Genomic DNA, 27,712 nt, shown 5'->3' with positions numbered 1-27,712 from the left:
TGTCACGGCTGCTGGGGCGTGCTGTGGTTTGGGGGGCCTGTTCCGTATAGGGAAGGAAGGCCCCTGCCCTCCTGGTGGCCTTTGTCACAACTGGGTATGGATTCTGCCTCATTCTTATGGACAAAATGAAAAATTGGGGCTAATCTCTGCTGAGCTGCTCTACCCCCTCCAACCCTCTGGCTGTGAGGTGGTCTCCGAGCTACAGGAGGGTAACATGCATTGGGGTGGGTCCTTGCCTGTCCCCTCTGCGCTGTCCCAGATGGTGGCCACCACCCTCCTGAGGCTCTTCAATCTAAACAAATTAAATGAAATGTAGAGTTCCTCAGGTCAGTCTGGCCTCATTTCAGGTGCTGAGCACCAGTAGGAAATGCAGCGGGCAGCGGGCAGCCAGACCACACGGAGGGAGAGCGTCTCATCTTCCTCTGGAAGCCTCTGCAGGACAGTGCTGAGTGGGACGTTTCTGTGAAGTGGTGGTTGTCTGACATCTGCGGATTCACACAGCCCACCTCAGGGGCCCCTGGGTCCTCCGACCTTAGCAGGCTTTGGGGTGAGAATTTCCTTCCTCACAACCTCCCAAGCAAGGAAGCAAAGGGCCCTCTATGTCCCTGTCCCCAAGCTGCCACTCAGAGTAACAAACTTTATTTTAAGCAAAATACACGCATGTGAAGGAGAGACCCCACCATGTACCTAAACCCCAGGTGTCCAAACGCAGTTCTGCCGCCCGGCCGGCTGCCAGAGTGGCCTTCCTCAGCCTGGCAACCAGAGATCATACACAGCTCAGGACAGGTCCGAGGAGGGGCCAGCCCTGAGCAGAGGGCAGGGGCCACTCGGGGTTCCTCTGTCCACACAGCCCCACGGTGATTCTTCAGAGCAGAGCCCCTGGCTCAGCCAGGCTGGTCATGCGGAGAGGCACAGGGTGGACCGTGGACTTGCCCACATTCCTAGAAGCTTGTAGAAAAGGAAGCCAGCGATGCCCTTACCACTGTGGGCCGGAGGGGCCTCCCATTGAGTGGACATTGCAACCTAGGCACTCTGGGCAAAGAGCCTGACACAGTGTGGCTAGTCCCAGGGATATCCACAGTGATAGGAGCCAGGAATGGGGTGATGCTTGGCCCTCAGCCATGGCCCCAGCCAGACAAATTCTGGCTGCCTCTTCCAACCAGTGCCCACTGTGACCTGTCTACCATGGTGCCTCATGGCAGGCAGTCAGCCCCCAGCGGCATTGTTGCACTGGTTGTGGTGTGCTGGGACAGCCCCTCCTAGTCACCGTCCTCCCCAGCCGAGGGCTCCAGAAGCTCCTCACTGCCGCTGTCCTGGGCCTCCTCCACGCTGGCCTCACTGCTCTGCTTCTCCAGGAAGCTGAGACGGTGCAGGGCACCTCTCTCCTCTGAGGACAGCAGCTCCGGGGCCTCCTCCAGCTCCGAGTCAGAGTCATTGGAGGTGACATGAGATTCTAGTAGGTCTGTGAGACGGGGAGAGACAGGGAGGGAGAGACGGAAGGACAGAGGAGAGAGGTGCAGAGATGGATGAGATGGAGAGACTGGGAGAGGTCTGCCACTGAATACTCTTGACCCAAATGCTCACCTGGGCCCCCGTCCTCAGCCTCCTGCAGGGGGAAGGCAGCCCCCTCACTGGCCTCCGAGTAGGGCACCTGGAGCAGCACCTCAGCCCTCTGGGTGGGCATCCCATACTGCAGAGGTGACAGGGAGGTCAGGCAAGGACCTAGAACCCAGCCCATCCAAGCTCTGTTTCCTGTCTGGTATGTTAGCCACATTTTAAAAAAATCCCAAAGAATTGTCACCACCCACTGCATATGTGGTGGGGGCCCAGCTCTCACGTCATGAAGGGCTGAGCTCCTCCACCAGAGGCCGCAGGCTCTGGCCCACAAGGGACTGCTGTCCTGAGGCCACACCCAGTACTCCCTCTGGAGACCAGGGACCAGCCCCAGGAGATGCCTGAAGATGGTTGAAGACACAAAGCCAAGGCACTGACTACTGGAGTGGGGCGCTGCTTGGACACAAAACACGGGCAGAAACAAACACTGCTGGCGTGAAATTAAAGCCCAGCAGCAGGTGAAGTAGCAGACTGGACCCAGCTGAGGGGCGGGCTGGAGGCCACAGGCTGAGCCAAAGTCTCTGCACCCAGCAGGGTCTCTTCCAGATTTGAGCCCACATATCAGCGGTTCTTTGCTTAAAAGACCCCTTAGAAGCTGCCCAGTCCTTTCCATCCATACCCTGCCACGGGCAGAACTGTACAACCCCCAGCCCCAGGAGACCTGCCACCTCACCTGGCCCATGGCCTCCTCTTCAGGCTTCTCTTCAAAGACCGCACCGTAGTGAGTGATGAGGGTCTCCACGATGCGGGCTTGGTGCGGGTAATCGACCAGGGAGGAGAGGGACACGGTGGCCTCGGTGGGCCGAGGCCGCAGCAGTGTGGGCCCAAACACAATGCCTAGGTTCCCGGGGGTCATCTTGTTGTCCTGCTCCACCTCTACAATCCTGGGGGGTGGGATGGGGGGTGCAGGAGTGGGTGAGAGCGGCTCCTCGGACCCAAACATCCTGGAACCCCAGCCCGGCTGGCCCTCACCTGCGCAGGTGCCGCAGCAGGTACTGAAGTGAGGCACAGTTCTCGGATGGCAGGTCACTCAGGAGCTCCCGCAGCCGGCCCACCATAGCCATGTCCACTGCCTCGCTCTTGGCCAGATCCGTACAGCTCCGGGATGCAGCCTTTGCCTCAGCCTCTGCCTTCAGGCTCTCCTTGGCCAGTCCCATAAGCTCGTGGTAGAGGCGGAAGCAGATGAGTGGCTCTGGCAGCTAGAAGCAATGGGTGGGGTGGGGTGGGGTGGGGTCAGGCCCAGTCCCCTCCTGTCCTGCCCTGGCCGCCTGGCCACGCCCCTAGCATCAGCCCTGCCCCTGTCAAGTGGTGGCCCCACCACCATCCCATAATCAGACCTGCTCTCACCCTGGCCACATCCCAGTCTAGCAGTCCACTGCCCCCAGAAACCCCGGCCCCTGCCAGCCAAGGGTCCTGGCCTAGCATCTGCTCTGTCCCCATGGGGCTCACCTGGCGCAGGTAGAGTTTGAGGACATTGCTGATGTCATGAGGTGAGGCCTGCGACAGCTCCACCAGCTCCTTGCCGTTCTCAAAGGCCTGGCACAGCTTCTCCACGCGCGTCTTCACCCCATTCACCCGGTATATGCCCTGTGGCAGCCCGCAGTCAGCTTCAGCCCATGCCTGCCTCCCCTCTGCACTCCCAGGACAGAGCCCCTGCTGCCATCCCCGTAATTGTCACCTTTGTGCGCAGTGCCCGTCGCTCAATCTCACAGACGCACTTCTTGATGATAAAGGGCACGCCATCGGGAGTGCCCTGGGCTGCCTGGCCGAAGTCCTGGCCGAAGAGCTGCAGGCGGCCCTGAAGCTTCTTATGTCCACACTGGATGGCCAGGGTCTCCAGACACTTCTTGTGGCAGGCCAGGCAGCACTGGGGGCAGCACTCAGTGAGCAGAGAGCCTGGCTTCCTGTCCTCCTCTCTGAAGCCCTCACAACCCACACCCCCATAAGGCAGCTTCTGAAAGCACAGGTCCGATCTTTGCTCCCAGAGCCCCCTGTGCGCTGCATGGGACCTTCCAGCAATCCCTGGGGTCCCCACACACCTCCTCACACTCAGCGCCCTGGAAGTAGACATAGCTGTTGCACTCCCGGCACTTGGCTGGCGAGCGGAGCTTTCGGAGCCGGTGAGTGCGGGCTGCCTTGGACATCCCCACATGGCGGAAGGGCCTACTGGACACGGCCACTGGCAACTCAGGGGCCATGCCATTGAGGTCAGCTGGGAGGCAGGACAGGTGCTCATTGTCACCAAGGAAGGTCAGGCCCAGGCCCACAAGCCAAGTCTAAACCCTCCTCCCCCTACTGCCTGAGTCGGAGCCCCTCTCACCCTGCTCAAAGGCTGATGGCGCCCCTGCACTGCCTTCCTGGTCCACCAGCTCCTCACTGGATGACATGGTGCCACTGGACGACGTCCGCTCAAACTTCTTCAAGTCCCCTAAGCAGGAAGCAGGGGTGTCAGTTACCCCAAGCCAGGAGGGAGCAGGCATTTTGTTGGCCAGACACTGTCCCAAGGGCCCTCCATCACCCTGGCCCCATGTTGAGCTCTGTCCTCAGCTGGCAGGGCAGGCCCTTCACCTGAGCCTTGGCTGGGGTCCAGGTTGCCATCAGAGTCTGGGATGGAGATTGGCCATGACTTATGCACCTGGTGTCCACGTCCACCTGTGGAACACGCCACCTAGTGAAGCGCTGAGTGTGGCTGAGAAGGGCTGGAGGGAGGCTCCACCCACTTCTCTATCCTACTGGGCACTTACATCCCCCAGGAACTCACCCCTGCGCACCCCATCGCTGGGGCCACCTTCCTCTGGAGGGCTGCTGGCAGCCTCCGCAGCATCGCCAACACTGAAGCTGCCTTTCCGGGTGCGCATGACAGGGGACCTGGTGGGACCAAAAGCCAAGAGGAGGAGCCATGATGGGGGTCACAGAGACACAGTCATGCTTGCCCCCACCGCAGGTGGAAAACCTGTTCCCAGGGTGCACACGCAGCTGTACCAGTTGTTTGTGGGGATGTGGGGCTCGAAGTCATAGTGCACGTCAGGCTCCTCGTCACGCTGCAGCTGGCGCACATGGGAGGCATACTGCTGGCCCGGGTCATACAGCTTGCTGCTCTCACACAGCATCTGGAAGTGCACGGGCAGCGGGGCCGTCTGCATGTGCATCATCTGGTAGTAGGAGATGGTGGCCTGGAGACAGCAGAGTGCACGTGGTGAGGTCAGGAGGTTGATGGGCAGGTGCCCAGCCTGCCCATGGCTAGAGCATGGGAGCCCCTGGCACCCACCGACTTGATGGTCTGGTCGCTCTGCCGGATGACCTCCTGGATCTGCCGGAGTGCCGTCACCTTGGTGTCCTCCAGCTCCTGCTTCTGTGTCTTAGCATCCGCCACACACGTACGGTATGTGGCCATGGCTTCCTCTGCCTGGGAAGGCGCAGAGGGGGTGCACTGAGAGGCCTTTGCCTAGGGTTCAAGCCCCACACAGAACTCCAGCCAGAAAATCATGGTTGGAAGGCTTTCCGGCAGGATGTACAGCCCAGGCAAAGGCCTGGAGGCGGGAAACTTCGCATAGTGTGTCAGATGCTGTCCCCACTGGGTCCCTCCCTCACTGCTCTATCCAGCCCGGCCTTACCTTGTTCTTGGCCTCCTCTTCCAAGCGCCGCCGTTTGTCCAGGGTCTTGGAGACTGTGCCACCCGCTCCAGGCCCAGCTCCCGCCTGGTCCTCCTCCGCCTTGTTTACCAGCAGGCGGGCCTTGTCGTGGTCCTCACAGCGCTGCATGTAGCACTGTTTGGCCTTGCGAAGGTTGGACTCTGCCTCTTGCTGTGGGTGTGGGAGCCAGGAGACCAGTTTCAAACTGTCCTTCAACTGGGCTCAGTGTCCTGGCTTCACCCACTTCCTACCCCAACAGCAAGACACCAAGTCAGGCATCTCCACCACCTATGTCTCTTGTGCTGATATCCCATGGCCCAGTGGGAAAAAGGCCCCGGCACAAGAACTGACAGTAGGAGAATAGGAGGTGACTCCTACAACGGGACCCCAGAAGGAAGTGACACCTGGTGTGTCTACTTAAAAGCCTAGGTGGCCTAGGCTGGTGTAGCTCAGTGGATTGGGCGTGGGCTACGAGCCAAAGGGCTGCCGGTTCAGTTCCCAGTCAGGGCACATGCCTGGGTTGCAAGCCAGGTCTGTGGTGGGGACCACGTGAGAGGCAACCATGCATTGGTGTTTCTCTCCCTCTCTTTCTCCCTCCCTTCCCATATCTCTAGAAACAAATAAATAAGGTCTTTGGGGTGGGGAAAGCCTGGGGGGCTGAGGCATAGCTAAGCTCTGAACGAGGCACAGCCTACACCAGTCCCTGACACCCACCCCCACCGCCACTCGAATGGCTGGTGACGCACGTTCTCTTTCACTTCCCCTCTCACAGAGAACAGTGCAGCCGCCCAGACAGGAAGTCAAGCACTCTCTGGGTGAGCACGAAGGCACTTAGTTGAAACCCATGGGCCTCCAGGGCTGCATCTTGCTGCCTGCACCATCCGAGGCTTAAACATAAAGAATGCATGCAGGTAGTGGGAGAAACCATGGGGGCACTTTTTAAATAAAAAATTATGATGCAACACAAAACCCAGAAGCCATAAAAGGAAAGACTACTGCTGACAATAGTGGTCTCTACCTGGCAAAATAGGCCATAGGTAAGTTCAAAAGTCAAAACAATAAACTGGGCAGGGGGAGTCTTGTAACACACACCTTCAGGGGCTGAGCTCTCTAATATGTAAAGAGCTCTGACAAATCAATAAGAAATAGGTCACGGTCCAATCCAGAGGATATGGACCAAGCCTCACAGAAGGGGAGAAGTGTGGCTCTGGCTCAGGAGGGGAGTTCATACACTCACACCCCGTCCCAGCCATCCCCTTTCAGGCACAGATGGGAAATGCTCGATCATGTGTCCAAAAGACAGCGCACAGGCTCGTCACAGCAGTGGCATTTGAAACAGCTCAACTACCCAGCGACAGCTCAGGAACAACTAAAATTAATAGGGATTTAGTGAAATAAGCCATGTGGCCACCACAGCTGAACCTATAAAGGGCTGAGGAAAAGGAAGGAGGGTGGCCTGAGTTGGGGAGAGCCTCTGGATGCGGGGTGAGTGTAGGAGGCCAGGAGCGGAACAGGGTGCTTGGTAAGCTGCCATCAAGTGCATAAGAGCACAGCATGGGTCCATGCCAGAGGCCACCCATCCCGTCCCCACCCACCCGCCTGCCCCGGAGGTACCAGCTTCCTCTGGGCACGGTGCCAGGACTCCTTGATCTCCTTCCTGCGCTTCTCATGCTCAAGTCGCCGCAGATTCAGGGGCTGAGGTGAGATGGACCATAAGTAGGAAACCCTGGAAACCCCACTCCTAGCCCACCCTCCAGGGTGTAGCCCACCTGCATGAAGGTCTGGGTTTGCAGAGTGCTCGCTGCCTGCACCATGCCATGGCCAAATTCCAGGTCCTGCTCCAGGGCCAGTGAGTAGATGGACAGGAGGGGCATGTGGGGCTTTTGGGGGGGGAGGAGTAGTCAGAGGGGTGGGACAGCATCCAGGCCCTCCTGGAAGCCCTCCCTAGTCCCCTCAGGTGCCCTCAACCACCACCATAGCATAGGTGGGGAGCCTCTTCCTTTGGCCCTTCTCAGCTACAGAGACTCACGCCCAGGCCCATGGCCCCACCTCCTGCATGACGCTCTGTCTGCAGTTGTGGACAATCTTCTGCAGGCCTTTGGCAAAGTCCATCTCTGCAGGGCAGGAAAGGGGAGTCAGTGCAGGGGGGGAGGGAGTGTGCAGGGAAGATGTGAGGGGAGGGGCCCCTTGGTAGACCTCATCCAGGGTCAGTGCTCACCCAGTACGGTCCGCTTCTCCAAGTAGCCAATGAGGTCTTTCATGTACTTGGCCATGTTCTTGGCATAGTTTAGGGCCACGTCTACACCTCCCTCACAGCGCTGCAGCAGCATGTCCACCTCTTCGGGCAGCAGGCAGCCTGCAGAGTGGCCTCTCAGCCCAGGCTCCACCCCCAAGCACACCCTCCATCCCAGTCTTCCGCCCACCGTTCGTGCAAGCGCCCACCCACGTGTGCAGCTCAGGGACTCACCTGTTTCACAGTCCTCAGCGCTGGGGGGGCCACCCTCGCTCCCCTGTCCGTACAGGTTCTCCATGGACTGTGTAGGGGGAGACCCAGGTGAGTCCAGCTCTGTGATAGGTCCTGTCTGAGGCACCCCCCACAGGAGACCACCCCTGCCCCTGGACAGAGGAGGCCACCTCTGCTCACCTGGCTTGAGTCCCCAGGGGGCACGGACAGGAGAGTGCTGCTGTCTACTTCACCCATGAGGAACTCAGACACACTGCAAGGTGGGGGGTGCGGTCAGCATCTAGAGATACAGGGCCCCACACACCCCTGCTCCTGCCCACAGGCCCTGCGCTCACGTGCTGCTGAAGGAGACAGCGATGGTCTCCAAGGCCTTCTCAAACTCCTGCTTCTCTGCCTCATTGTTACATTCATAGTGGAAGGCTGGCGGGCAGAGACAAGGATGAAGGGGGTTGGCCCACTTTCGGATGCGACCACCCCTGCAGCTAACTGAAGGGAAGTCACTAGAACAAATGTGCCCATCAAACTCCTATATGTCCTTCAGAGTCCACTTCAAACATCCCCTCCTCCAGAAAGCCCTTCCAGGCAGACAGCCCTTGCTGTTCTGTCCTGGCCAGCTGACCTTTGACCTTGGCAATGAGGGTGCCAGCAGCTGTGAGTGTCTCCACGGTGTTCAGCAGTGGGTACTTGCAGATGATCTGGCGCATCACTCGTAGGGCCTCCCCCAGGGACTCATGAGCCTGGGGCCGGCGGGCCTCCAGGAGGTCTGCTGGGCAGAACGGGTATGAGCAGGGAGGGATGGGCCTTGCCCCAGGGAAAACCTGCTCCTCATTCCTCAAAGATCCTGTCCCCAGGTGAGAAAACTGATGCAGACGTGGGAGACAGCAGCGCCCGGGGCTTGCTATGGGGCCTCAGGTAGAGGGCTGCTGGTCAGGGCAACAAAGACCAGACCTTGGCATAAGCAGTCCCTTCTGCTCAGAGCACTTTCCTCGTCCCTCCAGAAAGCAAACTCCTGCTTGTCCTTCAAGTTGCGGTCCTGGTACCTCCTCCTCCATGGAGCCCCCCTGGCCCCTTCCCTGCCCCAACCACTCAGGGTTACTCAAGACTCTATGCAGCTCTCTCCCTTCCCTGCCTGCCTGGGCACTGGGCCCCAAGCACCGTGTTATCCCATAGTCTCCTAACAGCCACCCCATAAGACAGACACTTGTCATCATCCCCATTTTGCAGAGGAAGAACCAAAGCACAATGCTAAAGTCTTTTCTCAAGGACTATGCAGCTTTTCCACCTACGCTGCGTTTGAAGGCACAAGAACAGCAGGCAGCATACACACTATCCAACAGAAATGAAACTGTAGCAGTGCGTATAAAGGGAAGGGACAACCAGGCACGAAGACCCCGGAGGGCCTGACAGCCAGCGGCGGGGACAGCTTTGACAGGTGGGGCCTTCTGATTCTGTACCTGGCAGGCCTGCTCAGCAAAGCAAGTGGAGACTGAAAATGGGCGCCTCGCCTTCTTCAGCACAGAGGACCCCTTTGGATGGCTCCTGTGCCTTGAAACTTGGAAACCCTGAAACTGAGGCCAGCTCAAACAGGCAGAAAGGGGCTTCAGGAATCCAGGGAAGATACTGGGGAATGGTCAGGCCAGGCCCCTTCCTAGGACATTGATTCCACACACCAGCTCTTCGCCCCTTGTGTTGCTTGGCCTCAGCCCACTGGGTCCCTGCAGCACCCCAACCCAGAAGCTGACTCCAGCGAAGCCCAGATATCCCTAGCTTGGCATGGCCAAGCCAAGCGCTGAAGCTCTACCTGCTCCCAGAGGGCTGGGGACCCCGCATTCTGCTCTGTCCCTTCACCTTGGGCCCCATGCAGCAGCACACCGGTCTCCAAGACAACAGTCACAGTGTGTTGAGAACTCCTGGTAGACCACTAAGCCCAGGGCACACTGCTGCCCTGGTTCATGGATAGGACACCCGGGGCTGGGAAAAGGAGGCCGCTGGTCCAGGGTTCACAACTGGACAGCAGACACAGCACCAGGACTCACACCCACATCCGCGCTGCTCCAGTCTCTTCCCCAGGCCCAGATGCCCCAGGCAGCAAGAAGGGTGTCCCCAACTCCATCCAAACTGCCTGCAGGACTCAGCCCCACCCAAGCCTGACCTCCAAGGAAGTACCAGAATAGGATAGGAACCGAGATTAGAGTTTCCCCAGGAAACAGTGCAGGCCCTGCCCTGGGGACTAGATAACTGGGGGCTCCGGTGGGGCTGGGCCTCTGCACAGAGCTCCTCATCAGCGCCCTGAAGGCATGGGGGCCACTGCAGGCTGAGGTCTGATCTGGCTCTAGTCCCTCCTTGGCTTGGAGAGCTGGGGGTCAGGGCCCCACTCCTGGCCTTGGTTTTTCTACCTGTGAAATGGATGCTTTGGGCGAGTAGGTCAGAGCACTTGGCGTGGCCCTGGCACTGTGGTTTCCGGGAGAAGCAGGCAGCGCACAAGGTGCTGTGCCTGCCTCATTTGAGGTGGCTGCCAGGGTTGCCAGGGACAAACAGGAAACAGATGAAAATAACTCAGCAGGAAGCCAGGCTGTCAGTCTCGTGGAGGAGAAAACGGAACCGCCATCCCACAGGCTGCTGCCTCCTGCAGCTCACACACCGGCCCGCCCCTTGTCCCTCCTGACTCTCCATCGGACCTCACCCTACCTCGAGCCTACAACCTCAGCCACACGCACAAATTCCACTTCAGCCTACCTCTGTTTAACACCTCTGTGGCTCCCCACTGACCTCAGGAAAACGTCCAAGATCCTTCTGCCTAACGTCTTCAATACCTTGAGCCTCATGCACTCCAGCAACACCCAAACTTTGCTCCCTGAATACAACACTGTGTCCTGTTTCTGACCTGTCCACGTGACACCCCTCTGCCTCAACGCCTTTCCTTCCTAGTTCCCACCAAACTCGTACACATTCCTCAAAGCCTTAGCTGCAGTGGCTTCTTCCGCAAAGCTGTCCCTGGGATGCCCTTCCCAAGTCCTTCCCTCTACCCTGCCTTGGCCCCACAGGGTTTGGGACATCTCTGTCCACCACGGCCTTCCACTCAGGCCTCGCCGTCCCTGCTGGCTCTCACCGTCACGTAGAACACAGTCTTTGAGCTTCTCCAGGCCTTCAGCAAAGCGGGCCACGTCGATCAGGAGGTGGGAGATGTCCTCCACGGCATCGGGGAAGGGCCCCTCAACCGGTGGTTCGGCGGGGCTGGCTGCTGTCAGTGGGCTTCGGTGGCCCCGGCCTAGAGTCCAGGAACCGGCCCCGGACAGAGGGAAGCCAGCAGCACTGGCATGGCGGCTCAGGCTTGTGGGCCTCTTGAGTGTGCCTGTGGCCTTGGCATTGGAGGCCACACTCAGTGGGTCCAGGGTGGGTCCCAGGTACAGACCTTCAGCCCCATCTTTCCTGGGCAGCTCCTGGGGAATGAGAGGCGGGTGGAGTGTGTGGTGGGTAGGGCAGGCACTCTAGTCCAAGTACTACCTCAGTTTCCCTAGAAGTGAAATGGGGCTCTGGGGGGGTTTCAGCCTGACCCCATGGGGGTCAAAGCCCAGAGGTCAGAGGGCTGAGATTTGGGGCTGTACCCCTCTCATACCTGTTACCCAACATCCTCTTCCCCAGAGCTTTCACAAACAACCGTCAGCCCAAACCACAAGCCAGGGGCGGGGCCTGCGGGGGCGCGGGTACCCCACTTCCTGGTGAGGAAGGGAGAGCTAGGAGAAGGTCCGGGGCTCTGTAGCCCCCCTCAGGCTGCAGCAGATAGACCTATTCCCTGTAAAGACACCCCTGTCGATTCCTATACCCTAAGGGTCCTGGAGACCTCTGAGTTCCACAGACCATGGGACACTCCCAAACTGTGTACATCCCCGGGGCCCTGGAGACCCTACACCCAAGGACCCTCTCAGATACTCTGCTGCCCTCTAAACCTTCTGCCCAGTGATGTGCCAAAGTTCACTGCGCCCATCCCACAGAGCCCCAGCCAAATGCTGCCCCCACCCTAGCACCCTACCCACTCCCTGGGTCCTGCAGCAAGTCCTGGAGGAGACAGGGGAAGCAGTGGCCATCCCAATAAACTCCTACCATGAGCTGAATGCCAGGGTCCTGGCTGATCCTGCGTGGCCCCCGCAGTCCCGCCTGGTGGGGGCTGTAGCTGGCTTGAGCCGCCCACTGCAGGCCCAGCATGTTGTTGCTGCTGGGCCCCTACCCCACTGCCCAGGCAAAGGGCGCACCCTTGTCCCACTGTGGCTCCAAGGTCCCCACCCTCTCCTCCCACCAGAAGAGGGTAACTTACCCCCGAGGGCTGCGGGCTGGGGCTTCCCGCCCGGTTCTTTTTCGAGATGGAAGGGGTTTTCATGAGTTCGCGCTTCTTCCTGGAGAACATGGTGGGGCAGCAGAGCCGCCCAGGCAGGCAGGCTGAGGTAGAGCAGGCCCCGGGGTCTCAGTGATGCAGCTCCAGGAGCTGACCACCTTAGGACCACATAATCACCAGCCACCCCCTCCCCAGCTGTCAGGCCCACGTGACAGGCTCAGCCCTCATTGGCGGGCCCTCCCCCCACAGGAAAAGGCCTCCGGAGGTGGTGACGCAGACCCACACCCCAACCCTCCAATGCCTCAGCCTGCCACTCCACAGAGTGGGCTTGAAGGTGGGGTCCCAGACCCCGCCCCCAGCCCAGGCCCCACCTCCCGCTTCCACTTTCAGGAGCTCTGCACGTGCACTGGAGGGAGCACCCGCCCCCTTCTGGCTGGCGGGCATAGAGGTCCATGGCTGGCTGCACGGACGCTGACCTTCGTTCAGACACACCCAAATGCCAGCAGGCGCCCACGTAAACACGCACAGGGACACCGACACGCAGGCACGATGACGCGGGGACAGAGACACAGGGCGGGGGGGGGCGCGACACTGAAATGTAGGGACACTGATGTGCAAGGACGGAGCCACACACATGCTCAGACACCGCGAAGCTCTGCGGATAACCAGATAACCTGAGCCCCGGACGTGGGACACAGGCACCCTCCCTTCCAGTACCCGTTCCTCTCACAGGCGTGCCCGCCCTACCTCTACATCCTCTGGCAGGCCCTCACCATTGCAGACCCCAGGGCCTGGGCTACGCAGGGCACAGCAGGTCTCCCTTCAGCCTGGCATTTGCCAGCTCCCTAGCCTTCCAGGGACACACAGAGTGACCAAGAACATGCTAGGCAGCAGGGCTGATAATACTTGTGAGGCCACCATGCACCTCCCCACATCCCGGTATAAGCTGGGTGTACAGATCCCCACCTCCCTCCACCTTCCCTTGACCCCCGTTTTCTCTCCCATGACCACCTGTTCACTTGGAGCCCTCACAGTCTGGGACCCCTCCTCCAATTCCAAAATCCCACCCCCCAATCTCCAACCCCTCTACCCAAGACCAGCCCTCACCAACCTTAGGTGGGAACAGTAGATCTCCAGGGCACAGGGTACACTGGCTGCAGCCCCTCATGCCAAACCCAGCTCTCCAGGCCCAGGTCCACCTGCAAACCCAGTCCATAAGTTCCTTGGGAGTCTTCCACCCACTACTCACTGCTCCAGGCACCAGGACCAGGTGGTGAGGGCAGGCTGGCTGGTGGCGGGCTCCTGGCTGGGTTGGGAAGCCTGAGGTCTCTGGGTCCCAACCACCCTCACTGGGCTCCTCCAAAGCGGCCCTGGACCTTCCCAAGCCCTGACCTCATGCTCCCTTCATGGCCAAGCACTCACTGGTCCTGCCCTCAGGCTTTGTGGACACTCTTATGAAGCCCGCGCTTGCATGCAAACCTTCCACTTCCCAGGCCCACCAGAGGCCCTCACAGCTGGGGGTCATGCACTCACTCAAGCTGGATCCAGACAGGAGCACAGAGCCACCTGTGGACACACCTGTGGCCTGGCACACAGACACACGTGCACGCAGTTTCGAGGGAGGGCTTCTTTTTATTTCCTCCAGGACGGTGCCCCTCTGGGAGTCTAGGAGACAGCTCCAGGCCTCCTGTCCTGCCTTTGTCACTGCTAGGGACTCCCGCCAGCCCCACAGAGGAGGGATTCTCACAACGCCACACGGTCATGCCAGGATCACCCAGGAACAGGGTTTGGGAATCCAAGGGCCTAGCACGGGGCCCACCCCGCTCCTGCCTTCTGGTGATCCTCCTCCTCCTTCCCTTGGTCCTCAGAGACTATAGGAATCCTTAGCAGGCCAGAGGGAATAGGAGGGGAAGTCAGCCTCAGGGCCTGGCCCCTAGCCCCACATTGCCCCCAGCCCCTTCCTGGTGCTTCCTCCTCCAGGGAAGTCTGGCTCACTGAGAAGTCCTCCACGCCTTGCTCTGCCCCTGGAGCAGCCAGCTCTCCAAAGATGGACGCTAGGGGTGCAGCACCCTCCTGGCAGCAACTGGAAGTGCAGGCCACTCCCATGCGCCTCCTACAGGCCAGTCTCTGGGAATGCAGCTGGCTGCCTCAAAGGCTACCTCAAAGGCTGCCATGGGCTCAGACCTCCCCAGGGGCATCCACAAGGTCAGTATGTGGTCAGAACTGAATCTGATGGTGAAGGGGGTGGGGGCGGAGAGGGAGCTACCTGACATGCCCAGAGCCCAGCCCAGCCATACTACCTTCCTGTTCTGGCCCCACCCTCAACACCAGGCCCCTCTTGACTCCCTACCCAGTACAGGTGACCCCACCTCCTTGTCCTTTAAAAGGTTCATCCCTGCCCTGGCTGGTGTAGCTCAGTGGATTGAGTGTGGGCCTGCAAACCCCACAATTGCGGTTCGATTCCCAGTCAGGGCACATGCCTGGGTTGCAGGTCAGTTCCCAGCAGGGGATCCACGAGAGGCAACCACACATTGATATTTCTCTCCCTCTCTCCTTCCCTTCCTCTCTAAAGATAAATAAATAAAATCTTTAAAAACAAACAAAAGGTTTATCCCTTCTCCAAACCCTCCTCTCTCCCAAGGCCCTGCCCACTCACCTGACCCTCCTCTACCTCTACCCATGGACCTACCCACCCACCCTCACCCAAGAGACTCTAGCCCCTTCTGGTACTGGCCGGCCCCTCAACATCTCTCCTGGACAGTCCACGATCCTCCTTCCTCACTGGTTAGAGCCAAGCCAACCCTGCACCTGGTCTCTTCTTTGGCCCCACTACACCCCTACCCTCTTCGAGCCCATTCCTCCTGCCCCAACACCAGCCCTTGAGACCCTCCCCAGGTCACCTGCTCTTGAGGTGCTGCGGCTCCACAGGGAGCGGAAGCGCCCATTCACCACAATGGCCAGGCATGTGGAGTGCGTTCATCCCTCCATACTGCCAGGGCTGAGTGCTGTGTGCTCCAGCCAGGCCCAGACCACCTACCCTCCAGGCCTGGACCACCCTACTGTAACACTGTGCAGCAAGGGGACCCCCAAATAGGGATTTGTAATGGGGTCCAGAACTCAGGGTGTCCAGGAAATATTAAAAGTATATATAGGATGTCCTCACCCACATAAGTCTGAACTGGGGCATTGGGACACATGGAGCAGGGCCATTGAGACCTGTTGCACAGCAACAGGTTTGCAACTAACCTCAGGCATGGTACCTCAGGCATGGTCATTTAACATATCTCCAACTTTTTAAAAAATACTTTATTTATTTACTTTTAGAGAGACGGGAAGGGAAGGAGAAAGAGTGGGAGAGAAACACCAATGTGTGGCTGCCTCTCATATGTCCCCTACTGGGGACCTGGCCTGCAACCCAGGCGTGTGTCCTGACTGGGAATCGAACCAGCAACCCTTTGCTTCACAGGCCCGTGCTCAATCCACTGAGCTACACCAGCCAGGGCACATATCTCCAACTTTTAACTGGTTTAATGGATATGTTAAATAGCTGTGGCTATGCTTTGAGCCAGGAAGATGAGAATGACTTCCACACAGGCTGTAACTGGGAAGCAGCTCCCCCAGGTTACAGAGCCTGCACTAAGGCTTGGAGTAAGAGGTTGGAACCACATGGCTTTGGGGCTCCCTTTGCCCCGTAGTTTAGGGAGCTGGGAAGCAAGCTGTAGCAGCAATGCAGAGCTCTCTCTTAGCAGTTTGGAAGAAGGCAGGAGAGACGCTGCAGGAAGGAAAGGGGTGAAAGGACTCTTGCTGGTGGGCCAGGAGAAGGTGCCACACGGGTTTGGGCTGAGAACTGGAGACTGCAGCGACACAGCTGATGGTGCTGGGAACAAGAGAGGCCTGACAGCTGAGCACAGATTACTGGAAAGAACCGGGGGAGATATGGTACCCAAGACTGGGCAAGGGGCGGAAGGAAGGACTGTGTGCATTTGTGGGTATTTTAAGGGACTTTAGGATCTCAATGAAGACATTAAGTCATTACTCTAAGTCTGTGTAACCTTTGAATAAATAATTCCTTTCCTTTTCACCAATCTCTGGCATTGAAAGACGTCATTCCCTGGCGGTGGGCAAGGTGAACCTAGTACAAGGGGACCCTGGGAGAAGAAGGGGGTCCATCAGTAATAGTATTTTATCCCCCACCCTGCACGGGTCTGTTCAGTAACACTACTAGTCTGAACACGTCCAACCAGGCCCCTGACCACTCAGTTCCCAGGTTTGCCCTGTGTCCTCACACTCAGGCCTGGCATTGTCCTCCAGGGTCCGGGCCACCCATCCCATGTGTCCCTATGCTCTGTCCGACAGCCTCTCCTGGGCTCTGCTTCTCCTGAGAGTCTGGGTCACTTTGACCACAGCCCTAGGGTTGGGCACAGGGCCCTGCTGGATGAGGTGAGCACCACCGAAGGCCCTTTTGCACCGAAGTTCCAGAGGGAGCGCCTCGTCCACACTGGTGGTCAGCTCATCCTGGGAGGGGCAGGAGTAAGCCCCAGTAAGGCTGGCACTGTCCTTCCCAGGCCCCGCCCTCACCCAGGCCGTGGCACGCATGCACTAGAAAGAGCACTGCTGGGTCCTCCACTAGTGCCTCAGCTGTTGCAAGTTTCTGTTTATTGCCACCGCTGTTGGTGCCCGCGGGCTGGTCCGCATGCTGCTGGAGCCCCAGGTTCTCCAGGCCCAAGCTCACGTCTGTGGACGGGCCAGGCGGGAGGGGAGCAGAGTGAGTGCGGGAGGACCAGTGAAAGTACGCAGAGGGGAGCAGAGTGAATGGGCAAGGGGGGCTGTTCAGAATGAGTATTGGGGGTCCAGAGTGACTTTTGGGGGATCAGAGTGACCTTTAGGGGACCACAGTGAACTGTTGGATGACTGGAGTGAGGGTAGGACCAGGTGTGGGAGGCACAGGGAATGGGCAGAACCTCACACAGGGTGAGATCAGAAAGAAGACAGGAATGGAGGGGCTTTTGGAGGGTAAGGATGGGGTGAAGGTAAACGAAGGGGGCAGGGCCACGGCAAATGAAAAGTGGGACCTGGCCCAGGGGCAGAAAGGCTCAGTCCTTGGCCAGAGGTGGACTCATGGAGAATGGATACAGCCACGGTCGGAGAGAAGGAGCAGGGGCAGCTTGGGTAACAGTAGAAAGCATGGCAGCCCCTGTGAGTATAGGACCTGGGAAAGGGCAGGCTGGGGCCCAGAGAACAGAGGTGGCCGCGGGCCTGGGCTGCAGGCATCGCCAACCAGAGCGAGCGTGGGCTGGGATCCAGAGGCCCCAGGGCAGAAAGGGGCATCAGGTCACCTGGACAGTCTTGGCTTCAGGAATGTCATGCGGGCATGCAAACTGCTCTAGATTTGCAAACTGCTTGCAAACTGCACCTGGCCAGTCAGCAGCTCCAAGGTGGCATCCAGCCAAGGACAGTAGCCCATGTCACAGAGTGTTGTGGCCAGGTCCTGGGTCATGCTGCAGACTGGTGACAAGGTGTTCGGGGAACTAGCTAGACCTTGGGTGTGCTGGGGTAAACGGCAGGGTCTCAGGGCTTACCTACCACACCAGACCACTCTGTTAAGGGACAGGGGTGTCTCAGGGCCCACCCTGTTCATGTGTGGGTGTGAAGGTGTGAGGGCTCCAAGGCTCCCTCCCCATCCAGAGGCCCCCCACTTGTGGCCTGTTACTATGGCCTCACCCCCACTGGGCAATATGTCCCAGTCACCACGTGAAACTGCACCTGCTCCTTCTCTCCTGAGTGTGGCTGTATCCAACCCCTGTTCTATTCGTGCCCAGGAGCTCAAAACACTGTGATGACACCCACAGGGGGCATTGCACAAGGCCTCAGATCCCCTTGTTCCGGCACTTTTGATTCTGGGTGAATTTCTAAGTTTCTGGGAGTTAGGCTGTGGGCAAGGGAAATCCCTGGGGCAAATACAGGGGTGTGTGGGGAGGCAGAAGCCTGTCACTTAGTAATGAATGGTTGTTGGCACATGGTATGGGTTTAACCAGTGCTGGCACACAGTAGGTATCCTACAGAGGCAATATACAGCAAGTGGCCCTTACATATAGGGATGTGAGATTTCTGAATATTTCCTACCACATGGGAGGTACTCAGCCAGCCCAAGGTGGAGAGGTCAGAGAGCACACAGTACTTGATAAAGGTTACTGGCACATGTGTGGGTACCCAACAGGTGCTCAATAATAAATACGCTTGTCTTCGGTAGGGGTTTACTAATACTTTATTACATATAGTAGGGTCAATAAATGTAAGTGTGCAATAGATGCTTAATAAGACTTTGTTGGCTCAAAATAGGAGCTCAGATGTTGAAAACCAGTAGGTGCTAAATAAAGGGCAGCAGGCACACAGGTGTTCAGTAAAGGGCAGTGGACACACAGTAGGGCAACCTCTCACTGCCGCTGCACCAGGACCTCTATCCTGGCTCACCTCACTGGGATGCTCCCCAGGCATTGGCGATTAACGGCTGTGTCTTCTGCCAGGTGGACATCTGGGAGGAGTGCAGGACCCTGAGAAGAGTGGGTGGGCCACTGGGAGCCCCCACCCAGCACTCAGCACCCACCTCGACTAGGTCCTACAGCACAGACATGGACCCCTGGGTGGCCCCTTCCACCACCCGTTCCTACTCACAAACCACATCCTCATCTTCCTTTTCCAGAGAGTGCAGTGGCCTCAGTTTGGGTCTAAGGACAGAGGTACGAGTGGGCCCAAAGCTGGGCCACAGTCCCTGCCACCCTGCCCTGGTCCCCGCTGATTGTGGCAGGAGGTGGGTACGGTGCTGTAGCAGAAATGTGAAGAGGAGAGGAGGGGCCCCTGTACCACCATGGCCAAGAGGTTCTTGCCAACCACCTGCCCACATGGGGGCAATTGGAACTGCCTGTGCCCTGTAGAAGTAGGAAGAAGAGACTGGGCCCTTGGAGGGGCTTGATTTCTGTATCCCTCCCCATCGAAGTCACCTTGGGTTCTTAAGAGAACAAGAACTGCATAGGCCACTCAACTGGGGTCTAACTGATACAGAAAAGGAAGGTGGTAGTATCACCACCTTCCTTATTTAGGGCTTTAGACTTCTTGTGATATGACCCCAGATGGAATTAGCTATTTATGGCTGCTTTTCTGCACCTAACTTTACCCAAACTTGGGGCCCCCTAAAACCTCCAGTTCTCTTTCCAGGGTCTGCTATTTGTCCCTTCCCTTGGCTGGCACCTCCCCACCTGGAGGAAAATTCCCACCAAAGCACTCAAAGGCATAGCCATAGCCTGGTTCTGAACTGTGTCAACAAGCCCCCACCTAACCCCAGCAGAAGTGGGAAAAGAAAAACTTGTTTCAGGATCTGGCTCACCTTCTGCCCCTTCTGTGCAGGGGAAGGGACAGGAGGTGGGTCACAGACCAAGGCCCAGCCTTGCAGGGTCCCACCTGATCAGAGACGAGTTCGAGCATGAAGGCAGCCATGCTGCCACTGATGCCAATAAAGAGATCGAAGCAGGGAGCACCCCATAGGCCATGCTGGGCACGGAGCAGGAGGAGGAGGCTGGGTAGGTGAGTGGCATGATCAAGCAGCTCAGGGGGAACAGGAGTCACCTGTAACCACTCAGAGAGGGGGGCTGAGAAGCCCTAAGAGGAATACAGATCTCCTCTCCCACATTCCGCACTGTAGACCCCTATTAATGTGAGCTGGGACAAGATCAGTTTTCAAGGCCACCTTGACATACCATTGACTTAGACCTCAGTTGGAGTCGCCTCAGACCCCACATTCTCTTCCTGTCCTTGGGGACCACTGCAGATTCCCATCCCCCTCAACAGGACCCGTTGCAGTGGCAGTGGGGTGGTCAGTAAGAACAGGCCCTAGGGATTTGGGGGCCTCTCCCATACAGTAGTAACAAGAGCAGGAGGGCAGTCAGGTTGACAGGGCCATGTACGCCCTCTGTTGAATGGCCAGAAAGATGAGTGCCACGATGCATGCTAACACCAAGCAGTTACGCTGCATAGCAAATGGCAGTTACCCCCATCAGTGTGCAGGGATGAGGGCTGCCACCCTCAGCCCTGTAACCCATCCTGACTTCCCTGCATTTTGGAGAGCAAAACACAAGGTCCCACAGTCCCCAGAACTTCACCCCAGCCATCCTGGACAAGTCCCTGCCCGGAAGAGGCCAGAAGGGGCAGTGGCAAGTGGCAGCGGCTGGGCATCCCATCCATCCAGGCAGTCCCCGCACCATGTCCCAGAGAAAGTAGATGAGCCAGCAGAGAGTGGGAAGCAGGCCCCCCATGAACTGAAGCTGTTTGGCTTGGGTGACATGCTCCTCAATGAGGGCAAGAGTCAAGTTGGCTGGGATGAAGGACATGGTGAAGACCCCACAGGTGGAGAAAAGTACATCTACCCAGGAGGCCATCCTGAGGGTGGGAGCAGATGAACTGCTCAGGGCAGAGCTGTGCATTCCATTGATGGGACCAAGGTCCACAGAGCTGGTCACTGGTAGGGAAAATAGCTCAAGCCATTTCAGAATGAAGGTGGCTGGGTCATTTGGCAAGGAGAAGCTGTACAAGATTGATGTGATGAGGACATGTGGACCACCAGGGGAGACTGGAGCCTGCTGAGCCTGACAGTGTCCCATTACCCTGGCCTAGGAAGGAGACAGGGGCATTTCTATTCACCATTTATACAGCAAGAGTGTACAGAATCGAAATCCAGCTCCTACCACCCAAAATAACAGGGAGACCAAGATGGGGGAGGACATGCAGGGCAGAGGGAGTCATAGGGTGGCCTCAGGCAGTTGCTCCTTGGTGAGGTTCAGAGGGTGGTTGAGCATGGGGATACTGCGGGCATGGTAATTGGGGCCTGGTGGCAGGCGGGCATGTAGGAGTGCATTGTTGGCTCCTTGACAAAGGCCACCACAGCATGCCAGCCCAGTTGTTAAACCAGGTCTGGGGTGGGGTCAGGGCCGAGGGGTAAGGGTGGTGAAGTCAGCCCTGCTCCCACCAGCCACCTGTCCACTACCCTCAGGTCCCACCTTGACACTGTGCCGAGCATCCAGGCCATGAGCCTATGCCATAAGGTTGTTCAGGATGCAGTCAAGAGCCCCACCAGATTTGGGGCTCAGCAGCACAAGGAGCTCTTCCTGTAAGCTCCCTATCACATGCCCCGAGGGCAGTCCCACATCTTGGCCCCCCAGGGAGAAGCCCCCATACCTTTGGGACAGTGGGGGCAGGAAGGTGTAGCTGAGAACCAGGGAGGATGGGGTGGGAAAGCCCACCGTGGGTGGGCAGAGGGGCGTGGAAGGAAACCCAAGGCAGGGGATCCTCCTTCTCTGACCTCATTCATTCATTTCTTAGTCCTCAGGCTGTGAGAGAGGCAGACAGAAAGTCAGAGATGTGAGTGAGACAGAAGACAAGATGCTGGGGGTCAGGTGAGACAAACCAAAAGTGGTTAGGCACAGAGGGCACTCTGGAGGCCTCTAGCCCAGGCGGCCATCCCAACCTCCCTGGGGGCCAGACCACCTCCTCCATCTGAGGACCCACACAACAGCTGGGCACACGAAGCCTGATCAGCCCTGGCACACCACGTGCAGGTAGGTCTTGACCAGGAAGTCGGACACAGTCCAGCCTGTTGGGTTCTGTACAATTTCGCCTGAGGCAGTTGGCGCCTGGGGTAGTGGGGCAGTTGGGAAGCAGGTGGTGGGTGCCAGCCCAGCTGCCCTGGCAGGCAGGGAATGAAGACTCCAGGGTCCAGTTTCCACTGGCCAAGACCTCGGCCATGTCTGAAGTGCCCAACTGGCAGGTAATGGGCTGCATGCACTTGCATGCATTGCAGGAGTGGGGCAGGGCTGTGGGCACCCAGCTTACGGGGAGGCCGGAAGTGGAGGCTCCCAAACCGCAAGCAGGTGTGGGGGGTGCTCTGGGAACCCCTGAGACCCAACGGCCAGAACCCAGTTAGCGAAGAGAAGGGTCAGGGCCAGCCTAAGGGACTCACCTATAGGGGCTGTTCTGCAAGTAGTGGTTCTCCAATCCCAGCTCCTCCAGCAGTGCCTGCAGCAGGCAGACACATTTGGGATCCTCTGGGGCATCTCACTGTGCAGGGTACAGGGTCAGGGCTGTGCCCATGGGTCACTGGTCCTCTTGCCACCAGCCCTTCTCCCCTGCACCCACCTGAAGAAGGATACCTGAGTACTGTATATGCTGGGATACAGAGCTGGGTAGTGCCCAAAGGGAGGCACAATGAAGCTGAATGCCAGTGCCAGGCCCACAGATAGGGTGGGCAGCAGGATCTGAAGGACTGGCCATCATCTGCTCTCCCCACCTAACCTCCAGGCTCATCACACCTTTCCTTCCTTGCTTCAACTCTACAATTATCCATGGCTCCCCAGTGCTTTCAATAAAGGTGTATAGGATGGAGGGTATGCCTGGGGTCAGGCAGTTAAATTAGGCCACAGTGAAGCAAGCAAAAAGCGGTTGAGAAGCAGGGCCCAGAGCCCCTGGCAAGTCAGTGTCCACTCCTGTACCTGGCCCACAGCCCCGCAGGGCCTGTGTGTCTGAGGCAGCCCCAGCTTTGAGGGATGGAAGAGTCAGTGCTCACAGTGGGGGGACTGGGAGGGGCCAGGGGGTGACAGGGTTGGGGTGGGGCAACTCATGCAGCTCCCGGTCCTTGAGGGCTGACCCCTCTGGCAGAATCCTGAGCTCCATGGTTATGTTCGGGTGAATAATGCCTACACACAGGTGTTGTCTGAGGTTACCATTTGTGGGGTCACCAGGGGTCAGTGTCAGGGGTTAGTTCTCAGCTTGGGGTCAAAAGGCACAAATGAAGGGGTTGGAGAGTCAGAGACCGAAGTCAGGGCAATGCCTTGGGCCAGACTTAGCCAAAAATTGGGACTTGGTAAAAAGTGAGGTCCAACTCTGGACCAGGGTTAGGGGCAAAGCTCAGAGACCTGCGGCTGTACCCTCTGGGTCTATGTCCATAGCACAGTCTTCTAGCACCTTCAGGAAGACTCGGAGAGACAGAGCAGGGGGCTCAAAGCCTGGGGACCCACAAGAGGGAGCCACGGACTCCAGATCCTCCTGCCCCAGGCCTCTCCAAGGGCCTCCAAGCCTCCAGACTACCATGCGGCCTCCTCTCTGGGGTGCCCTGCTATAGATAAACAGACTCCTTCTCCTTCCAAGCACTACTTCCTCCAGGCAGTCCTCCCTCAACATCCACACCTCCCCGAGGCTGGTGTCAGAAATGGCGCACTCAGCCAGCCCCAGCTTCCTCAGTCGAAGGTCCAGCTTGCCTGCCCCCCAGGGTACCCTCATAGGGTGGAAGGAACCAGCACCAGCTCACGCAACCACTCCCGGACAAGCTGTGCCCCCGGCATATAGCGCTGCACCCCTGCCAGCAGCTGGGCTGTACCCGGATGGCCAGAGATGGATCACGTCAGGGGCCCTGGCAAGGTGGGTGGCCTTGGCTCCTACCTCACCCCTCTCAGCCCAGCCTCCCTGGGGGAAGAGGGTTGGGTGACTCACAAGGGGCCTGTCCCTGTGGACAGAGGAGGTTAGAGTTAAGCACCAGAGGACAGAACTTGACCTGGAATTAGAGCTGGAGTCCACCCAGGGTCAGAGGTCAGGAGTAGGTTTCTATCTGGGCTCAGCCCAGGGTTGGGAGTGTAGTCTGGAGTCGTGAAGCCCTGTGGCCCTGAACCAATCCACTGCCACCTGCCGACTCCTTCCTTTGTCTTTTCCACCCCAGCCCTGACTTGTCCTGCTACTCTGGCTACCTGGTTCTCTTTCCTTCAAGTCAGTGTCACCCTACAGGCAGAGTGGCACCAACTGACATGGCCATCAGGGATGCACAGAGAAATCGGGGATCAGAGGCTCCAGACCTCCCCTTGTGCTGGTGGCCAGGGACTGGAGACTTTTCTCCAGCATCTGGAAGTAGACAGATCCCAAGTGATGACGCGGGAAGAGTGGGGAGCCACAGCAGCATAAGCGGCCACCTGTTACCACTGCCCCACGGTCTCCCAATAGCTCCGCCTCATCCAAGTGGTAGGGGAAAAGGGCCAGTATGCAACCTGGGCATAGGATCCCAACACACGTGTATCATCAGGCTGCCGGATCGTTGCCTAAGCTGTGGCCTGAGCCAGGAATTGCTTATCCCGTGTGGCAAACTCCCATTCATTCCTCACAACCCTATTCCCAGCATTTAATCATTAGAAACCTTTTCTCCATGTTAGAAACTTTTTTCTGGCCCCTCAAGGAGAGTCCAGGAGAACCCCAGGCTGTTCCCAACTCTTACCTTCCTGGTATTTGAGCAGCAGCTCCCACATATTGTGACAGGAAACGGGGTCCACACCAGCTGCAGGCTCATCCAGGATAGTGACGCAGGAGCCACCCAGGAGACCTCATATCCTCCCTCTACAGGTCACAGGGGTGACCTGAACCCACCTAAACCAGCCATTCACAGTCCTGACTGCATGAATGTTCCAAATGGAGTCCCAGTCCCACCTAAGATCTGGGATTTGCAGCTAGGGGAATGAGTGTGTGTGGGGGGAGGGGGGGTGCGGTGCTCACACGTCATCCATGTAGCAAGTGTAGGGCACCTGCTGCAGATAGAAGCTGGTGAAGGACACACTGCCGCTGATCACAGGCACCGCTGCATGCTCCAGCAGGTGCTGCAGGTACCCGAAATCACCCCGCACACAGTGCAGATCTGTCAGGGGGTCAGTGGCTGGGCTGGGTCCCAAAACCTGTGAGGGGCATGAAGGTCCTCTTCAGGGACCAGCTGGAAACTCCAAGAGCCCTGTCCATCACAGTCTGAGCTCCATCCTCACCCACAGGCTCACCCACAGGCCTAGACAGGCCTGCCACACAACCGTCTCACACCCACGCCCACTTGCCAGGGAAACCAAAGTGTTGAGCTCATACATCAAGCCCTTGAGCAGGCCCCTTCGGCAACCTAGGCGGGGTGCCCACCACAGGCCCTAATTAGTCTAAGGAATCAATCAGGCTCTGCCTGCTGGTCTCCATTAGCAGGATGTCCTGACCTCACCCATTCATGCTCCTGGCCTTGCTACCATGTGGCCACACTCCCACCTGTCCCTGGTCTTATTGGTTCTGATCACATTGTCATTGTCCTTACAGATCTTGACATATAGGTGGCTTGGGCCTGGGAGATGCTCTGGGTGCAGGGATCCAGGGAGGTGATGCCTGCCCAGAAGCCATGCTGGGCAAGCAGCTCCAGAGCTGGCTTCACCGGGGCTGCCTCCAAAGGTGCTGCCTCCAGCTTGTCCAGGGCTATGCACTGGGGAGGGTCAGAGGCACCCCAGTACCGTCCTGGACCTCGGGGCTCAGCCAAACTTAGGAGCCTAGGAGCCCCAGGGCAGGGTGCTCTTCTCCAGCAGACCTCCCACAGGACAGGCTGTATCTCCACTCAAAAGTTTCCCCAGTGGAAGGCCCCTCACCTCCACAGAATGGCCCAGTTTGCCCACCAGATGTTCCACATCTGCACGGGCCTCGTGTCAGCTGTAGCTGCCACTGTGGGGGTCCAGAAAGGCTCAAAGGGCCTCTACCTGATGCTGGCCTCTGGGTCCTGGCTGCCTTTTTGTCCCAAATTTGCAGGACAAAAGGAATGAGACTGAAGGAATGGTTCCTCTGAGGAATGGGAGGAGGAACATAGGGGTCTACATGGGTCATTCATTGCCTTGTCACCCCTCTTCCCATCCCTGGGACCTGTCCTCAATGTGGAGGCCACATCTTACCTCCACACTCTTGCCCAGGAGGCTCTGATCTGCCCTTTGCCCTACTTCTCAGCAGGGGGGTAAGGTGACCAGGGAGGCTCTGGGTAAATCTGCAGCCCTCCATCCTGGGCCCACCTGCAGTATGACTACATTTGCACTGTCATTCATGAAGTTGAAGAGCTGGGGTCCCAGCACACCCGACACCTCCTGGATATTCTTCAACAGGGCCAGATCCTGGAAGGTTTGGTTCACCTGGTGCAGGCAGGAACCCAGATCAATGCCAGGCTCACCCCTCTTCTGTGGACCCCTGTTCACTTCTTTATCCTCCACTTTGTTCCATCCTGTGCCTCTGAGCAATAGCACAGGCCTCTCAGAGCCTTCTCCCAGCCCTCACCTCCTGAGCCGAGGGAGGGACTAGAGACTGGGGACCCCTCCCACCCTCACCTATGCCATGAGCTGCCGAGTCAGGAGTGGGTCAGGTGCAAACAGCAGTTTCCCCAGGACCAGTGGCTTTGGGCACCTCCAGAGGAGGTGGGGCAGTGGGTGCATGTCCAGGACCCCCCTCAGCTTAGCACAGGCAGGGCATGGATTGGAGATGCCATGAGGCCATGCCTCCACACCTACCACCCCAATTCCCAAACTGGGAAATTGAAGGACAAAAAAAAAGTCCCTTTCAGGACCTCTTTACCAGGGCTAGCTGTCTCTTTCCTTAAGTCTGTCAGGCATAATTAACTGTTGTTTCTCTGAGCCTCTATTCTCAACATGGCCTCTGCCAGGAGCCAGGAGACTGCGGACAGAGAGCAGAAGGCAAGGGCTCACTGTGCACCCCTGAGTCCCCAGCAGCGCTTGCTCACAGAGTACTTAAAGGTGCTGAGGTTGCCTGGCTCCTCACTGGGCATGCTCTGTGGGCAGCAGGTGTTGTTCACTTTGCAGATGAGGCCCTGGAGCCAGGGTATGGTGCCTGAAGAGGGCAGTGGCTCATTGAGAAAATGGCCTGCGGGAATGCCAGGTGTTACAGGCCTGACAGTCTTCACCGTGAGCCCACCCTCTGCCCACTCTCAGCCATTTATTGGATGCTGGGGACTGTGCTGTCTGGCATTTGCTCACTGGATAGGGTGGATAGGGTGAAGGCCTCCCCAGCTACAGAAAGTACCTGGACCCTGCAGGGGCTTACTTTCATACTGCCCCAATGCGGGGTGGTGTGAATGGGCTGACAGCCACCAGGATAGAGAAAGAGAGGCCACAACAACTCCACAGGGAGCTGGATTTGGGAGAGATAGAACAAGCAGAATAGTGGGGAAGAGTTGGGGTGGGGGTGTGTGCCTGGGCCGGGCCCACCCTGTCCCCAAAACCCAGGCATTTACCAGCTGTCTCCTACGATGCAGGAAATTGTTCCAAAGCAGCAGCGCCAGCTGTGCCCAGAAGGCCATTATGGGAATAGACAGGAGACAGCACAGAGGGGCCAGGCTGAGAAAGTGCTGTGCAGCTGCGGGTAACTCCCTCTCGGAACTTCATTCCCTTATCCCATTGCTCAGAATTCCTGAACACTCTGCTTAGAGCCTAACTTTAGGCACTTAAAGTGCTTACTCATGATGCAGTAAGCCAATGGGAGCCCTTCCTGAAGCTGTCCTTGAATCCCTTGGATCTGATTGGATGCTGGGCTTCGTTTAATGCCGTACTAGCAATAAGTTTTTTCGGGGTGGGGGCCTCAGCTTAACTCTTATCAGCAGGCTTTACTCTAAGCCCTCTCAGGGGCCTCCTGACCCCAGTCCCCTTCCTCATCCCAGGCCAAGGGAAAGATCTTCCTTTCCTCTCGTCACTGCTCTTCCCCAATAATAATAAAGTATTAACTTCGCCGAACATTTTAAACGCCGAACCAAGGAGCCCAAAGAGACAGGCAGTCATCCAGCAGGAGGCTGGACCTCAGCTC

The 27,712-nt window shown here is 58.0% G+C and overlaps 2 protein-coding genes across 2 annotated transcripts; both read right to left on the bottom strand.

Moving 5' to 3' along the window:
- Positions 1 to 617: 617 nt before the first annotated feature.
- Positions 618 to 12,358, bottom strand: ARHGAP45 (Rho GTPase activating protein 45). The gene is made up of 23 exons (XM_037042324.1): positions 12,023 to 12,358; positions 10,820 to 11,150; positions 8,330 to 8,473; positions 8,046 to 8,130; positions 7,891 to 7,963; positions 7,714 to 7,780; positions 7,465 to 7,602; positions 7,296 to 7,360; positions 7,016 to 7,126; positions 6,861 to 6,941; positions 5,229 to 5,417; positions 4,883 to 5,020; positions 4,597 to 4,787; positions 4,376 to 4,482; positions 4,183 to 4,266; positions 3,935 to 4,042; positions 3,654 to 3,826; positions 3,293 to 3,481; positions 3,064 to 3,201; positions 2,587 to 2,813; positions 2,288 to 2,498; positions 1,585 to 1,690; positions 618 to 1,462 (listed from the first exon to the last, which is right to left on the bottom strand). Exons 1-23 carry the CDS (start codon positions 12,110 to 12,112, stop codon positions 1,260 to 1,262), a joined length of 3,249 nt encoding a protein of 1,082 aa, XP_036898219.1. The 5' UTR covers positions 12,113 to 12,358; the 3' UTR covers positions 618 to 1,259.
- Positions 12,359 to 12,998: 640 nt separating this feature from the next.
- ABCA7 (ATP binding cassette subfamily A member 7) lies at positions 12,999 to 27,453 on the bottom strand. Its single transcript, XM_037042762.1, is given in 50 exon segments — positions 12,999 to 13,864; positions 13,867 to 13,911; positions 13,984 to 14,098; positions 14,100 to 14,192; positions 14,194 to 14,269; positions 14,941 to 14,965; positions 14,968 to 15,004; positions 16,436 to 16,555; positions 16,641 to 16,899; positions 18,512 to 18,591; positions 18,645 to 18,765; positions 18,817 to 18,886; positions 18,889 to 18,931; positions 19,326 to 19,433; positions 19,496 to 19,566; positions 19,569 to 19,633; positions 19,940 to 19,991; positions 19,994 to 20,060; positions 20,293 to 20,470; positions 20,813 to 20,954; positions 20,957 to 20,986; positions 20,989 to 21,001; positions 21,088 to 21,268; positions 21,388 to 21,417; positions 21,555 to 21,558; positions 21,627 to 21,727; positions 21,729 to 21,992; positions 22,047 to 22,102; positions 22,204 to 22,363; positions 22,502 to 22,588; positions 22,590 to 22,622; positions 22,707 to 22,809; positions 22,999 to 23,339; positions 23,341 to 23,372; positions 23,374 to 23,453; positions 23,824 to 23,856; positions 23,935 to 24,117; positions 24,342 to 24,446; positions 24,551 to 24,570; positions 24,617 to 24,779; positions 24,782 to 24,792; positions 25,139 to 25,232; positions 25,235 to 25,346; positions 25,507 to 25,679; positions 25,914 to 26,034; positions 26,227 to 26,452; positions 26,602 to 26,776; positions 26,957 to 27,007; positions 27,010 to 27,043; positions 27,141 to 27,453. Coding segments are annotated over 50 exon segments (4,920 nt in total). The 5' UTR covers positions 27,213 to 27,453; the 3' UTR covers positions 12,999 to 13,799.
- Between the last annotated feature and the right edge of the window lie 259 nt (positions 27,454 to 27,712).

This window comes from Sturnira hondurensis, unplaced genomic scaffold (genome assembly GCF_014824575.4).
Source record: "Sturnira hondurensis isolate 20B ecotype Veracruz unplaced genomic scaffold, ASM1482457v3 Scaffold0003693, whole genome shotgun sequence".
NCBI classification, from domain to species: domain Eukaryota; kingdom Metazoa; phylum Chordata; class Mammalia; order Chiroptera; family Phyllostomidae; genus Sturnira; species Sturnira hondurensis.
This window is presented reverse-complemented; position numbering and strand designations above follow the sequence as displayed.